We start from the raw sequence: 12,846 nt of genomic DNA, 5'->3' as shown, positions 1-12,846 counted from the left end.
AAACTGAAATTAAGGAATTACCCCCAGAGGCTTGAAGGCTTGCCTGGAGCAATCAAGTAAACAGATAAACCCCAATAGAGGCTGTTATGACAAGCGTTGCACATACTCTCCTCAAAAGTAGAGCACTGTTTGAAGTGAACCCATTTTTAGCATGAAGTCTAAAACAATGTAATAATAATCAAGTGCACCGTAAAATTATTGTTTTTTTTCTTTTATAGTACAGCACATTTTCATGAAAGGCTGTTTGCAAGCAATTCTTAATGAATTCTAAACATAGATACGGGTGAACCAAAGATGGTTACTCAAAATGCTGAGAACATGAGAAGCCAAGGGATCTTACTGTAAGAATGCATCCCATAGTCTCATCAACATACGTCTTCCCTGTATATTGAATATTGTCAGCAACAAGGACTTCAGTAAAAGCCCACAATACATGTATTATTATTTTTTTTTAAACAAGGAACAATATGCTAAAATGAACATGTACAAAAATGTAGCCAACTAATTATTTCACACGAGAAAACTTAGTCAGTTCAAATCAGATCAGTTTAAATGTTAACAGTGTACACAGCATCGGCCGTCCTCTAGAAAAAAACTCTCATCAGTACTTGCTTAACATTCTCAGGCTTTTTTGAACAGTAATGTTGTCAAAACTAAGAATTGCGTTTTCACATTATTTTGTGTCTCTATGGCGAAAACGCCACAGTTTGTGCCTATATACACATACAGTAAATACAAGTATAAGTCCGTGCTTCTGGCGTGTACCCCCCCCGGAAACACTCAAGCCGGTGTCAACAAACATGACGCTTGCAGCAAAGAACCGCACTTCTGGAGTGAGGAGGAAACCAACTACTTTATTTAGCGTGGTGAGTGACATAAATATGACTTTTATTGAACGTATAGTAAGTCAAAAGCGGAAATTATTTTATTTACGTAATTACGTTGTCCGTGCGTTGCGGTCCGAACGGGTTATACTAATCTAGCACAAATGAGCATGTAAACGGGAGTAACTCTTTCCGCCACGCATGTAAACGTGTTACCTCGATTGTTTTTAGAAACTGGAATTCTGACCTTAACCCGAATATTGACTGCATGTAAACGTAGTCAAGGTTGTCAAGTCTAAAATTTGCACCATGTGATCAGCAAAAGTAAATCAGCCAAAGCTTTTCTCTACGTTAACCTACAAAAAAAACTTAAGACTCATATGGTAGTTCGATGTTTTTGCTTTACTAAAGAGGGTGTACCATGTATAGCTTATTAGATTTAACATGATGAAGATGCCTTGATAAACTGTCACATTACGGAATTGCTTAAAGGTGGTGGTGGTGAGAATAACTGAACAAGTGGTGGAGGGAAAGGGTTACGGGAGAGGGGGGAGCAAGGGATGCATGCATACTGAACAAGAGTTTAAATATGGGATCTGCTTGAAGGAGAGTGGGTGTGCTTGCTTGACTCAGATAAACACTTACCAAAGGTTTCTGTAAATCACAAAGCAAGATGAAAGTAAATAGAGGAAAGAGGAAGAACAACATAGTTGATTTTAGGGTAGGGTTGGAGGTAACTGCCACTCAACAATTCAAGTGCAGAAGTTTCATCTTGGGTAGCGTTGTAATTTAAAACATTGTTATGTATTCTCGTTTAAAAGGTTCAACGTTATAATTAACTCATTATGTATCATTTCATTTTAATATTGTTTTGATCAGGGCTGATTTATTTTTGTTTAAGTTGAATTTTAGAAGACTTTTTGTCTTTAGTTAACAGACACTTTGGCGTTAGATTGAATGTGTTGAATACTCTGCAATGTTCATGTATTTTGATGCGTTATATTTTTGCACACAATTCTAGATAAAGCACACAGAGAAAAAACAAAAACATCCTTCAACAATTAGACAAGACATACAAATGCTATTGAAGGAGAATCACAAGAATGGCAATAGAGAAGTTACATTAGATAGCATGCAAAATAACTGACAGTGGTTAAACCATGGAGAGAAATGCTGACAACTATGTGAAATAAACCAGTATTAATATTCAGCATTTTACTCATACTCACCAGCAATTGCAGTAACTCCTCAAAGGCTTTGATTAGAGCTAATGAGCACGCATCCCTACACACACACTGCATGATTTTTAACCATAAAAACCTACCTTACTTATTGATTATTTACACAGAGGTGTTTCATGGTAACTAATTGCTGCTAATACAATTGATTAGCTCATGCTAAATAAAGAGTGCTGAGAAACAATGAATATATACAGAACTTTGGATGTGGTTAGGCATCTAAATAAGAAGAGGTGGCGTGGATCCCCCACCCCCCCCCAAAAAAAAAACGTGCACACAGGTTCCCTCCCTTCCCAAGATTGTAAGATCCTTCTCCAAAACTACATTACACACTGATGCATCAATTAATTCACCTGACTTTTTAAAAAAAAAGTCAGACTCTTCGTATGTTTCCTGCATTACCGCATTCATATTATGTAGGCATTTAAGTTTAAAAATGGCAAGTAGAAGTAAAGAATTAGAATGTCAACTATCCAAAATTGAAATTGTCATGTTATTTTATATCAATGGGCATAAATAATGAGATGACCAATCATTTTGAGAACACCACACGAGAGGCACAAATAGGACATGAACTCAATCACGAGACAATTTAGTGGCGTTCGTGTTGATTTACATCTGCAGTAACAGATCAAATAAGAGTCATTGGATTTTTCCAATGGTGACAAATTATCGACCTAAAATATCTACCCCTTGTTGCCCAGGGCCGCTTCAGAGTCTGCACTTAATTAGCTATATAATTAGACTTTGTTTTAGTGGGTCTCTCAGTGGGGTTTAATCAATGTGAACAAGACACAAACATATCCACCACTGAGTTGTGCCGGTGCAACTTCAATGTGGCTTTCACTGACTTTGACATACCGTATTTCTGAGGGAGTATTTATCATTTGACCTCATTCATTCATACTGTACACTTACAAAGTTTTTTAATAAATTACAGGAATCAGTAAAAGTATTTTTGAAGCAAACAAGTCCAACTATTGCTAAACCACCTTTAGAAGGAAATAAGTTGGAAATAAGGGAAATACCATCAACACACTTCGCTTTTCCTTACCTGAGCGTAGCTGTTTGATTCGCCCATTACTTGCACTGGGGTCAATGGGCAGGAAGTCTTTATACCAGGTGATTTCTGGGTCAGGGTTGCCACTGGCGGCGCAGAGCATCGTTGCTGTCCGAGTGCGCTCCACGACTTTCAGTTGAGGGCCCATGTCAATGTTAGGGAAGCCAGGAGGGAGTAGATCCTCTGTATAAAGAAGAGGTACATCATCATAATCAACATAGATCAAAAAGTATTGCAAGTTTTTGGATACATTTACACTTGACAATTTCTAGTGTTTGATAACAAATTTTCAATTATTCTCATTTCTAGTTCCTGATCCTAAAACGGCCACAAGAAGCTGGCCAATACTGGTATTGGCCACTGTTGCGAGTACTGATAGCTTAAAATAAAGCCCTATAGTGATACCTGGTTTCAGTACTCACCCATCCCTTCTTAAAAGACAACGATATAGGCCTACTAAAAGAAAACTTAATACAAATAAAGTTAGGGTTAATAGGAAGCGGAAGCCAATCCCAGATGGTTTTGGCTGAAAAGCAGAAAACATCCTGAAATGGTTGCTTGCCGGTCACAAGAGCACATCGGAAAACATTTCAGTCCAAGCTATGCAAGAATACATTCTCACTTATATGAGACCTTTTTTTGGTCAGAAAATTACTTAACATAAGTTCTAAATTTGAGATACACTTTCCTTTGTAATACATTTCCATCTGAGTAGTCTTGCAGGAAACATCGTTGCCTTTGCAATACTACAAATACATCCTGTGACAAAACCTTTATAAATGTCAATACGCGATCCGATAAGGACATATTGTTACACATGAAGAAAAGCCTCGCAAAACAGTGACTCAAATGACAATTCAAGTCATGTGAAAGGTAAAAAAATGCAAAATATTTTAAATTACTGTACTAGCTTCCCATATTTAAATTTTCAGTTTCACATTAAAGGCACAAGAGTTTTGTTTGTGGGTGAGATCTCACACTTCCATCATTCATCGCATTCAAGAGCCATAGCATTAGGCAGGATGATTTTCTTACAATCTTTGAGGTACCCCTGCAGCTGATAATCAAGCATGATTGAGCAATTACTTCACTATTAATGGATGAGAGATTGTAGTGTTCTCCATAGTCATTGTCCTCCTTTTGCTATCACGCTGGGACAATTAGTCCCATGGGTCAAAACGCCTGACCTCTACCCTGACTGGAGCCAAAGTGGTGACTCATTCTCAGATTATGAGAGCTGCGGGGGGAAGTGCCTCGAGCTGCAATATGCATCAGAAGCTCAAGGCCACATCACAACTCTGAGAATGACTAAGAAATTGGACAGTGGTACATAGGTCACTGCCCATTTAAAGAGCCAATGACCTCATGCCATCACTGCAGACGACCAGGGAGCACTAAATTGGGGGTAAAGAGAGACAGTAAGTTGGGTCACAGCTGAAAAATTAGGTAAACTGTAGGGTAAGTGGCAAGTTCACGGCCAGCCCCTGTGGGAACCCCGGCTCAAGCCATGGACCATTCACCCTCAATATCTCTCAGGTGCACAGCTGGGGTGTCCTTGAGCAAGACATCAATGTAAAGTAGCTCCGTGCTCCAATTTGTGCCACTAATTGTGTACTCACTGTGATGGGTTAAAGTTGAACACATCAATCAGAATGAGACATGCTAACAAACAACAACAATGGAGGAGAATGAGGGTCTCCTATATTTACTTTTAGCATGTGAACACTGGCCACGCAAAGACGACAAATATTTGAAAAGAGACAGAAAGCAGAAATAAAACTGACTATTGCAGTAAAGTGAAGGTGATTACAACTCTCAGAATGAAGGTACAGCAAGACGCTAAGCTTGTGTTAGCACATGTGTTTACTTCATTGTCAACCCTTAGATATTACAATAACAAGACTATGACAAATCTGTTCGACCAATGCGTGACGAGCAGTCGATTTTTACTAATGTGGCATCACTTCTGAAGGCTTGGAACTAAAGGTGACAAGATTAGTGTCTAGTAGTACCTTTTCGAAGGCTACCAAATTTTTACTAGCAATAATAGAGGTACTGTAGGGTGACCAGATGTCCTGGGTTTGACTGAGACAGTTTTGAGACTTCGTCCCGAGTCCCGACAGATTTTACCAATCCCATTGTTTTGTCTTGATGTTATTCAGGTCCCGTCGCGGCGTCCCGTTTTTTTTAATTTATATATATATATATATATATATATATATGTGTGTGTGTGTGTGTACGTCAATCGCAGTTGTCATAGCGATTCAAAAAATAAACCCATTAAACGGGATATTAAATTAATTCCTATTTACTTTCACAGTAACTTTTGCGTTCTCATTTGCATCTGGTTGCTATCAGGCGTGTTTTCATCATACCGGAACAAAAACTACTTCCTGCTTTAGTGACTAGGAATCATGGGAAATGTAGTCCTGCTATCCTAATAATGACACTTGGCTTTCAGACTCAACGCAAGCTGAGCTTTCTAGCGTCGCAGCATATTTCCAATATTATAATGCGGGACTGCCGTGAGATAAATGGCATAGCCAGCCTCCAATAGCTGCCGGGACCGAGCAAAAATGTTTGGATGATGGAGATCGCATTGAGTGAGTCAGTGAGTAATTGTTTAGCCCTGTTGAACTGTCAACTAAGATAAGCATTTAGCATTAGCTAAAGTAATAACACAACTGAAAATACACCCCTAATCGTAAGAATAGGATTCGGCGTAGGCTATGACGTCCATCTTCCGCACTCTCCCAATTTAATTTTCAGCTAAATTGTGGCATCCTGGGTTTTAATTTTGAAAATCTGCTCACCCTAAGGTAGTGTGCAGTGTAAAAGGGGCTTGAATGTCAGTTTGATATGCTCAGAAAATGAGAACTTTGCTTAAAAATGTATGCTTTAGGTTGATGTTGATTGATTTTGTGTCGGCTTTCAGCAGACATGAACGATTAAGCCAATTATTTGTTATTCATCAATAAATTCAAACATGGGATTTGCACAAGATGCATACAGAAAATGCACTATGACTTTACTGGAGCAGAAGGTTATTCACTCACTAGAATCTCTAAAAATAAAAGAGTAGAATCTTCAAAAATAAAAGACATTTGGGAGAAAACAAGGCTGAGTCACACACTGACGGCCGATGTGGTTACCTTCAACTAAAGCTGGCATCAGCAAAGCATGATGAATATTTCACTGCTAGGTTCAAAGACATACAGGCATTTACACGGTTTTAGGCTCTAGTGCTGTATCCTCTCCATCGATTATTAATGATCACCGCTGTATAATCTTTTTATATCGAGTCGCCCTGAAGCTTAGAAAGGCAATTGCAAACTACATTTCCCTTCTGAAACTTCAGGACATGAGAGTGCAATATGTTCTCACAAAATCCCTCTTCTGTATGTCATCAATGATCTATGTTAAACATGCCATAATGGTGCAGCACTTTCATTCCCTTCGAGCTAGGTCTGTCTGTCGGAGAAGGATTATTGCATCAGTCTGGGCTTCCCTGTGTCTCCTGTATGATATATTGGATGCTTATGAGGCCTATCTGTGCTTTCAGTCACCAACCTACATAATATGAAAACTGTATATCAGAATCAGGACAAGTCAAAATGTTGAAATCATTCACTGAAGTAGTGGATTTGACACTAATAATATCAAGCAAGTGACAGAGGGAATTAGTTGTGACTCTGGACAAGAAAAAGTGAGCAAAAAAGTCTCCCAAAACAGCAGTAAACCAGAAGAATATTATTCCAAATTTACAGCTGCTGTGATACTGATGCACTTCGGGCTGCTTTTCCTGAATGCTTGTTGTTACATCCCCAGGAATAGAGTCAGATAGCATCTTTCCTCTCAAGCTTAGAGGCTCTGTCGATAAAGGCGGCCATGCAAAAATAAACAGATCACTCATTGAGGGAGTGCTACTTCAGGGTTATCCAGCCTGACTGTGAAGGGAAGAAGAAGCCAATAACGTACGTTGATGCTATCCTAGCTATTCCCAAAGGCCCTCTCCACCAAAACAGTCTAGTGATTGTATTTCTCCTCTGATGTGCACTTTTTGTGATGACGGATCTTTACAGGCCAAATAGAATCAATGAAAGTGCACTATCCATCAATGACAAGGCATTGTTTATTTTACCAAGAGCAGCCTTTACCATTTAGCCCAATAATCATTAGACTCCAGGTCATGGGGGCCTCCACCTGCTGAGCTCATACATTCAATTATGCAACAGGTTTTGAAAGAAATTCCGGTTGCTTCTACTGCAAAAGGTTCTTTTAATAAGGGCATCAGCAGGGGCATGCATTTAGAATCCCATATGAGTATGAATGCTAAGTCTGTACTGGCAGACAGCTCTCCAATCATTTCATCTTGACTTGCCTTGCCTTTAGTTTTACTTTTTTATATCTGTCTATAATTTTGCTTTACCATTTAATATCATTACACAAGTGACAGGTGCAAAGCCTTTAATCAGCCTCTGAATAGTTGAGCCAGCGCTGATAATCTGCAGATTCATGCCTGCTGTTGCATTCAGCATGCTATCATGTGGCCTGCTTAAAAGGTCTGTCCTTTACACTCACTTAACTTTCCAGACTAATCCTCTTCCCCGTGGTTCACTGGTACCAAAAAAAGTCATGGTTGCACCAAAGTCATACATTCTCACACAAAATATGAGGCTTATTTTTCTCGTAGTTATCTGTCTGCATCCTGTAGTTCAGAGTGACGTTTAAGTGTCTTTCTGTCTGTAAAACTTTAACATTTAACCAACATGGCAACAGCAATGTAACACCAATAACTAAGATGGCATCAAACACAAGTGGATTTTTCTTTAATGAAATGATATTATGAAGTGATGAAGTGATATTACAAACCAGAAGAGAAATAAATGGACTGCAGTGTTTCAAATTGAAAGTGAGCTTCCTGAAGGTTCCATCCAAATGCGCAACGAGCAGTAAGCTATAACAGAGTATAACAGTACATTTCCGTGAAAAAGTATTTGCCTTCTTCTCAAATTTTTACATTTTTTGCATAGCTTCCTCATTTCAATGTTGAAGATCATTGAGCAAAGGTCAATATCAGACAAAGATAGCCCAAGTAAAGCAAAAGGGCAGTTTTATTTATTAAGGATATAAAATCAATGCAAACTTACCATTTGTAAAACAAACAAATCAAGAATTAACTATGGTGAATTATACATTTATTTATTTTTTAAAGCGGAGTCCATTTTCACTGACCAAACCCTAACCTGATTTTGTCCAGAACTGCTCAATCAAAAAATCACTTAAACAGAACCTGTTTGGCACCTGTCTCAAAATATATCGAAAAGATGCAACAAAAAGCCACAATCCAAGAAGAGATGCCAAATAGAGTAATGGACATCTATCACTCTTGAAAGGGTTACAAATCCATTCCTAAAACTTTAGGACTCAAGTGAACTATGGTGAGAGCCATTATCCAGCCCGCAAATGGAGAAAACACACAACGGTGGTCAAACAACAGGAGTGGCCAACCTACAGAAATTACCCCAAGAACACCAGGAGCTGACAAAGAACAGAGGAAAACATCTTTAAAAAAAAAAAACTGCAAGCCTCCCTTGATTTTGTTCAGGTCAGAGTTCATGACTCAAGGAAGTGGCTGGGCAAAAATGGCATCCATGGCAGACAATCAGGCTTCAGTATGGTACGGAAGAAATGGCCCGAGTGTGAGTGCGCCCTGATACATCAATGATATCATAGGACGAAGAGGGAGCAAAACTTGATTTGTGGCCACTGCAGAAAATGCTACGGGGAGCACCACCACCCCCCACACCTATTACTCATATTATTATTTTCACTTACTGAAATGATTTAATTCCATCAGAGGCATAATCAGGTTAACTGATTACCCAGTGCCGCAGCATGGAGACACAGGCTATGAGCAGATATGAGCATCAATATTGCAAAGGGACGGCTGGGAGATTGACACAGAGATTACAAGCAAGAGAGAGATTTTAGCAGCTTTTAGCAATGTGCTTTGACAGTTATTTTGTGATGTGGCTATCAACAAATGTATATTTTACAATGTTTGTACTCACAGATCAAAGCATTTGGAATCACAGTCCCCTGATTCTCTATTGGTATCCCTGTTGAATTGCTTTTGAGAGATACAAAATATGACGAGGGAAAAGAAGCACAAAGAGAACTCAGGGACATAGAGAGAATAGCAACACAGGGGAAATCTAATCATAGCGAGCCTGGCCCCATCACGACTCACCCTCTCCAGATACCCATCTCAGTTGAATTATGGTTGTTACACAGCCAACCCTCCACCTATCCATACCTTGCGCCATTGTGAGAGGGATATGTCGCATTGGCATTCTTGACATCAAATGGGTATCATTTACTGTACTCGTACATCAAGGTATAAAAAAAAAAATACGATGCAGCATACTCTCACACTATGTATAGATTACAGAGTTACACGGTAAACATTTTATTTGACATCAATCATCTTTGTTGATCTGTGTGCAGAGTGTAACTGAACTACAAAAGGTATACAGTAATAGTGAGCAAAATCATTAACAATGTAAAAATGTTAGTGAACTGATAAAGAGAATGAAATGAACATAAAAACACAAAACCAATCTACTTACTGGCAGCGTTCAAACACATTTTGGACCACTGCCAAATGTGAAGGCAGCATATACTATAGGCCAGGTTCAAATAGGCGTTGCAGCAAAAGGGCTCGGGAGGGTGGGCTATAACAAAACAAAGACAGCCTCCACTACAGGTAGCAACCCAAAGGTCCAATTTTGTCATATATCAACGTATCGTGTATAATGCATGCATGTACCTTGGTAGGTCACTACGGAAGCATTTATGCATTCAACGGTTTACGGTAAACGTCTGCCATTGGAAACAACCAGTGGAAAAAAAGAAAGAAAAAGAGGCAAAATATTTTATGTTTAAATAAGTGGAATTTTATAAATGATGTCTTGCATGAGTGTGAACAATGATACATCACAACCTGAAGGTAATGACCATGTAAAAAACGTAAAATGGGGATTTTTTTATTTTTATTTTTATTTTTATTTTTTTTAGGTCTCTCTGGCTCTCTTTATCTATCTTGTCAGGCTCCTGAGGCGACAGGGCCAAGACAGGCACACTCCAGGGGGGACTGGAGATGAGGCCGGGGCCATTACAGGAAGTTCACCGTAGAGAAACGTCAACCAGTCAGGTCTGGTTTACGGGTGGGAGGTTTGAGTGCGCGCTTCACGAGGGCGGGAGGGAGTGAACCACGTGTCAGTGCTCCACACAGTATGAGTGATTGTGTTGCTCCACATGCCTTTTCAAATGTAAAAACTTTCTGCTGTTTTATAGTTTAAAAGTGGATTGAGGGAGTAATTAAGAACAGATACACATCATTCGCCTCTAGAAATAAATAAAAATAAATGACAGATTAATACATTATGGTAGTAATGGACACATGCTCCTCTTTGTACTTCTTTTTACTGTAACATGTTCCATGGAAATCACTGAACATTTGCGAAGAAAGCAAAGTTTTGTGCGTTAGAGTTAAAATCATGTAGAATTATCGACAACAAATGTGTAATGTTATAAAATTCCGAAAGACACAAATAAATGTTAAACAGATTTGCTTTAAAAGTATATGTATGTATAATTTTTTTTAAGTTGTTTATATGCATTACATTGTTCATCTCAGCACATATGGCAGAACATCAAGAGGAGACGAAGCCCCCATTTTCATAATTGCTAAAGGATTTGGCGATAGATGGATGTGTGAGACTAGGCTGGTAAGTCATTGTCCTGGGGAGTATTAAGCCTCACGCAATTATGCCTCTAATGACATATTTGAAGGTTGGCTTGATGAAGTGAGCAACACGATTGAATAGGTAGTGGCTGGGAATGAAAGAGGACTACTTCCAAGGCTACCAGGTAATTGCTTAATGTCAACGTGTAATTTGGAGGTGACGGGTATTTGTGGCAAAAAAAAAGGTCAAAGAGGATTACAGCTTTCAACAAGTTGACAATGGCTAGAGTGTTGGGTAAATATGCCGCTTAGAAAGATTTCTGCAAGATAATGTGTGTTCATTATTAAAAAGCTATTTCACCAGAAAAGAGGACAAAATATAGTTTCCTTCTGTACTCAGTATTTGTCAGATTGATTGGTGAGTGATCTTAATGGAGAGAAGCTTGAGCATTCCATATCGAATGAGGTGTTTCCCCCACAACTTCCAAAAGTCACAGGTCTATTAATAAGGTTTTTGCCTTAATATTATTTCAGCCCAAACTGAAATGCCAAATGTCTAGGTTCTTGCCATTTGCTGCATTCTCTCTATCAGTGGTTCTTAATCTTGTTGGAGTTACTGAACCCCACAGTTTCCTATTCACATTTACTGAACCCTTCTTGATTGAAAAAAATAATAATTTTACTTCAAATTCAAGACATATATATTTGGTTTACTGGTGAACAAATTGAACAGGGAGAGTAGCCTTTTCATTGAATCTGGCTTCTTCACTTTGAATTCAGAAAGTGTTGTATGTTTTCTTAAACTGGAACTCAGGGGCAGCAGATGCAATGAAAATAGCAGAGGCCCCAGAATTGAACTTTGTGGAACACTATACATCCCGTTATACAGTACATATGAATTCCTATTGCACATATTTGTACAACCACATTTTTTGCTCAACATAGCTTGAGTATATTAGAATAATTAAAAATAAATAAAAATCACACGATCTACCATTAGAACAGTCCAAAGACGACTACTGCAGCACATAGGTCAAGCAATGTAGCGTGATCACCTGCAGCCAATGATGGCCAAGTAAGGCGTATCAGCACGAATCATTTGAGTTGGGTGTGTGTCTTGATCTGTGCGAGCTGAACCCCTAAAACGGACTCACCAAATCCCTGGGGATTGATCTAACCCAGGTTAAGAACCACTGCTCTATATAATGGTACTATTTTTTTTAACTCCAGTTTTCATGTACCATACTGCAATTTATTGAGTATTTTAATTCATTTCTTCAAAAAGATTTCAAATGTAATTTTGTACTGAAGAAATGGGATTCATAAAATCTGCAGTCTGAAATTATCACTGACATTACAGCGGGACTTCAGTTCAATCAGTTGAGCCCAGAGGGTCTACATCACAACGTCTATGGAGAACAACTTCAGTCACCTGGGCTGGTAAGCTCATTTATATGTAGAAGAAAAAGACGATAGTCAGCCAATCTCTTCTTTATGCATGAGATGGGCCACTCAAAGGTCATCACTCGCACCGATTCTAATCATCAGAAACCACCTTTCTTTCCCAACTCTCACTCTCTTGCTCACATGAGGTAAAAATGTTGATTAGATTTCAACATTATGGTCAAGGGCCTAAAAGTGTAGATAGGTATTTTCATTTCATCACCTTGCTAATAAATCCCAAATCAGCATCGTCCTAATTAAGCATACCTAGAAACGTACTACATAAAACCATTATATAAATTGACATGGCACAGAGAATAGCATTGTAATATCATTATTTTTCCAACCTGGCATTTATCATGTTAGGGAAAAGAGCTCAGTAAATTTAACTGCTTACTTGCTGAGAGGAATCAGTAAAAATAGTATTTCACAATTGAGTTGCCAGAATAGACTAACCGTTTAAGAATAATTTTAAAACTATCTCAAAAAAACTTTTCTCTCCATTCAGTCCCCAGATAAATGATCCACATA

General features: G+C 38.6%; 1 protein-coding gene across 12 annotated transcripts in view; it reads right to left on the bottom strand.

The window, feature by feature from the left end:
• The window catches only part of ptprsa (protein tyrosine phosphatase receptor type Sa), a 230,770-nt gene that overhangs the window by 89,552 nt on the left and 128,372 nt on the right, over positions 1-12,846 (bottom strand). For all 12 annotated transcript variants that reach the window (XM_086088834.1, XM_086088833.1, XM_086088839.1 and 9 more), the window contains one exon: positions 3,117-3,305. In XM_086088834.1, the coding sequence (XP_085944960.1) occupies positions 3,117-3,305 (189 nt within the window). The remainder of the gene's footprint in view (positions 1-3,116; positions 3,306-12,846) is intronic.

The sequence above is a fragment of the Leptonotus elevatus genome, chromosome 11, assembly GCF_054856555.1.
Source record: "Leptonotus elevatus isolate MCC_2025b chromosome 11, RoL_Lele_1.0, whole genome shotgun sequence".
In the NCBI taxonomy this organism is placed as follows: domain Eukaryota; kingdom Metazoa; phylum Chordata; class Actinopteri; order Syngnathiformes; family Syngnathidae; genus Leptonotus; species Leptonotus elevatus.
The sequence above is the reverse complement of the archived record's forward strand: the minus strand, read 5'-3'. Positions and strand labels throughout refer to the sequence as shown.